Below are 2904 nucleotides of genomic sequence, written 5' to 3'. Positions count from 1 at the left end.
CACTTAATATCAATATGTCTCACCCGGTACTATCCAGCCCATACGGGGATTGCCTGTCGCATCCCCTTGGTGATGGCTCCAGTGCCGGGCTCAACAGTCTGCTTCGTAAAAAAACCGCCAGCACGGAGCTAAATGCTAATAGAAAGTAATGAGAGGTGTCCTGGCTGGCTTTGAAGGTTAATTAGTGATCTAGAGCGGCGGAGGTGCGGTCAACCACCTCCCACCCCATACAATGCTGATACGTTCATGTACACTTGACACTATCATTACGATTCTTAGTACTTGAGTTCAGTGTACTAAGGCGTGCGTGATTATTGTGTCGCAGTGCCAAAATCGATTGTTTGTATTGGAGCCCTGGTGTAAACTGCAAAATCGCAATCGTTATTAGCACGTGTAGCCTATTCTGTGCGATAATAGGAGCAACATATCTAAATAGCACGCCCAAACTCTAAAAATTGAGTGAGCTACAGCCACCGACGTGGGTGCGTGATCTAATGTGGCGCGGAGTGTATTAATACTACCGCGAGTTTCTTAAGGAGACAACATTTTCCTGTGGTCTTATTTTTTTTACGATTGCGTGATTTCTAGTTACTACGTAGTACTAATTCATGGCAAACAACCTCTGCATCAATAGCCAGTTTTAGAAAATCTCTATCAATACATTTCGCTTCAAACGATGTTATCGTTTGGTGGTGGAACAGGATCGGCTCGTCTGGACACGTCGACACGTCACTTCAAAATGGAGATTGGCCCCGATCGTGACGCGCAGCGAATCCCGCGACCACTGCACCTATGAAGGTCTCGGAAACGAGGCCCTGCGCCGCGTCAGGCGTTACCTCCAATGGTGAGTCATCCCGACTAACCGAGGCCAAACAGAATGCTCAACGGAACTCGTGCAATCTCAGCGCTTCCAAATAGACAGGCTTTCACAATGACAGTCAGCGAGTACCGAGCACCCACAGCCTCGAGGTATGCACGCAGTCTACAATTAAAAAAATGCACGCTTTTAGACATGAGAGTAGCCCGAATTTGAAAGTGATCGCACTCGTACCTTGTAAACTGCGCTGAGAAGCTGGAAGCAACGGGTACCAGCTCGAAGACAGCGCTCTTGTCGTTGGCTTCATTGGTGTTTTCCCACGACGCGAGTGCTTGTCGAAATGTACTTCGATGCTGTGCGTCCAGTTGCTGCAATTTACGACCCACTCCCACCTTTTCTAAGACTGCACTCGTGTCTTCGGGGTCCTGGCAAATGTCTAGCTCCATCGCCGTGATGAAGAAACGCGAGTTCCACACCCGATACACAAGAGACGCCAGCGGTAGCGAGTTCAGCACCACAACGGGCAGCCAAAGCATCAATGATATCAGTACGATACTGCCACGCACCCCGGCGAAGAACACAAAGAAGACCAGATTGGTAGTCACGAGGAAAGCCAAAATTGTAAACAGCAGCGTGCCCAGCAGTAGCTGCCCGACATCGTACTCGCACGTGTCTACGCGGTGACGAAGCACATTGATCTTTTTACCCAAGAAAAGCTTCGATAGCGAAGAGAAGAGTCCGAACTGCAGGCGGTTCAGCTTGGCAAAATAAAAATAAACCCAATGCGAATGCCATGTCGTGAGCTTCACGAAGTCTATCATCAGTGTCAACTGCAGCGTCACACCCATATATCTTCCCGCTAAAAAGAGCCACCATCCAAGACTGATCTTACTTGCTATAACCGAGAGTTCTTCAAACGCGAAGCTCCAAAGATTCAGCCACAAGAGGATGCCGTTGCCCAGGATTGAAGCCAAAGGCTTATTCAGCTTGAAGCCCGCGGGTGCGCCCATCAGCCACTCCACGTTCCCACGCAAGAAATCCACAACTGCAATAGGAGAGCTAACCAGCAGGAACAGAGAACAACAACATGAGTGCTGAGGACAGCAACAGGTCAGTGCTGAAGAGTCCGTACATGCTCATGGCTTGAAAGTCTCCTGCAACGATGCCGCCGATGTAAGCCAGCGCTAATCGTCCAAGTGTCATGTCAAGTAGGATGAAGAATACCCAGTCGGCAATCTGCAGTAGCTCCACTTCTGTGCAAGACTTAGCGTTAGTCAGGTGGGACAGCTACCAAAGCTTCCCGCCACAACCTACTTTCTCGGTGCGATAGTCTTCTCTGCTGGCTTGCAAGACAAAAATGCATCAATCGTTTGGGTACAGTCGCTGCATTGTGCAGTTGCTGGGACAACACCGCTAGAAATGTCGACAGCTCCTGTAAGTAAAGAGATCATTTGCTCTCAATTAGGCCCCGCCACTTCTTGCAATCGAATTCAGCTCTTCCTACCGCCAATCTCGTCCCATCAGCAACAAAAAGCCACGATGGAATCTGCATGTCCTGTACAACATGCTGGATGGCGGTTGCAACGGCCAGCAGAGCCGCAGAGGGCACTATGAGCGCAAAGTATCCCACGGCCTCCAAGAGCCCAGGGATTCCACTAGCTGCTGTCACTCCACCCTTGTGGCTACAAGAGAGTCTCCCCCCAAGCTGCCGCAGAAGCTGTGGCGAGTCGAGCGCCTCGAAGTCTCCGCTCGCCACTACGTTGGCGTCGAACAGCACGACGCGACGTGTTGTTGAGCTCTTGTCGGGCAATTGCTCAAGACCAGACGAAGGTTTCGAGCCCAGTGACACAACGCACAGAGCGCTAGATGATAGACGGCTGCATAGAGCTAAAGATGGAGATCCAGTAGCAGTGGTGATGGTGGCGGACACCCACAGATGCCGTGGCCAAAACACTACCTCACCATGCATTACTAAGATCGTATAATACTAGCCGAGCGCCGCCGCTACGCGGCCGTAATTTCGGGTTTTACTCCAGATTTTTTGCCATATGTACGTAAATCGACTTCTGTAGTTTATAAATCTGGCG

The 2904-nt window shown here is 50.3% G+C and overlaps 1 protein-coding gene across 1 annotated transcript; it reads right to left on the bottom strand.

Moving 5' to 3' along the window:
* Positions 1-1120: 1120 nt before the first annotated feature.
* Positions 1121-1827, bottom strand: PITG_12588 (phosphatidylinositol N-acetylglucosaminyltransferase subunit Q, putative; the record flags this gene model as incomplete). The annotated part of the gene is made up of 2 exons (XM_002900410.1): positions 1121-1162; positions 1210-1827. 2 exons carry the CDS (start codon positions 1825-1827, stop codon positions 1121-1123), a joined length of 660 nt encoding a protein of 219 aa, XP_002900456.1.
* Between the last annotated feature and the right edge of the window lie 1077 nt (positions 1828-2904).

Source organism: Phytophthora infestans, genomic scaffold, assembly GCF_000142945.1.
Source record: "Phytophthora infestans T30-4 supercont1.26 genomic scaffold, whole genome shotgun sequence".
Classification (NCBI taxonomy): domain Eukaryota; phylum Oomycota; class Peronosporomycetes; order Peronosporales; family Peronosporaceae; genus Phytophthora; species Phytophthora infestans.
Note: the sequence above shows the minus strand (reverse complement) of the source record. Positions and strands in the feature narration are given on the sequence as shown.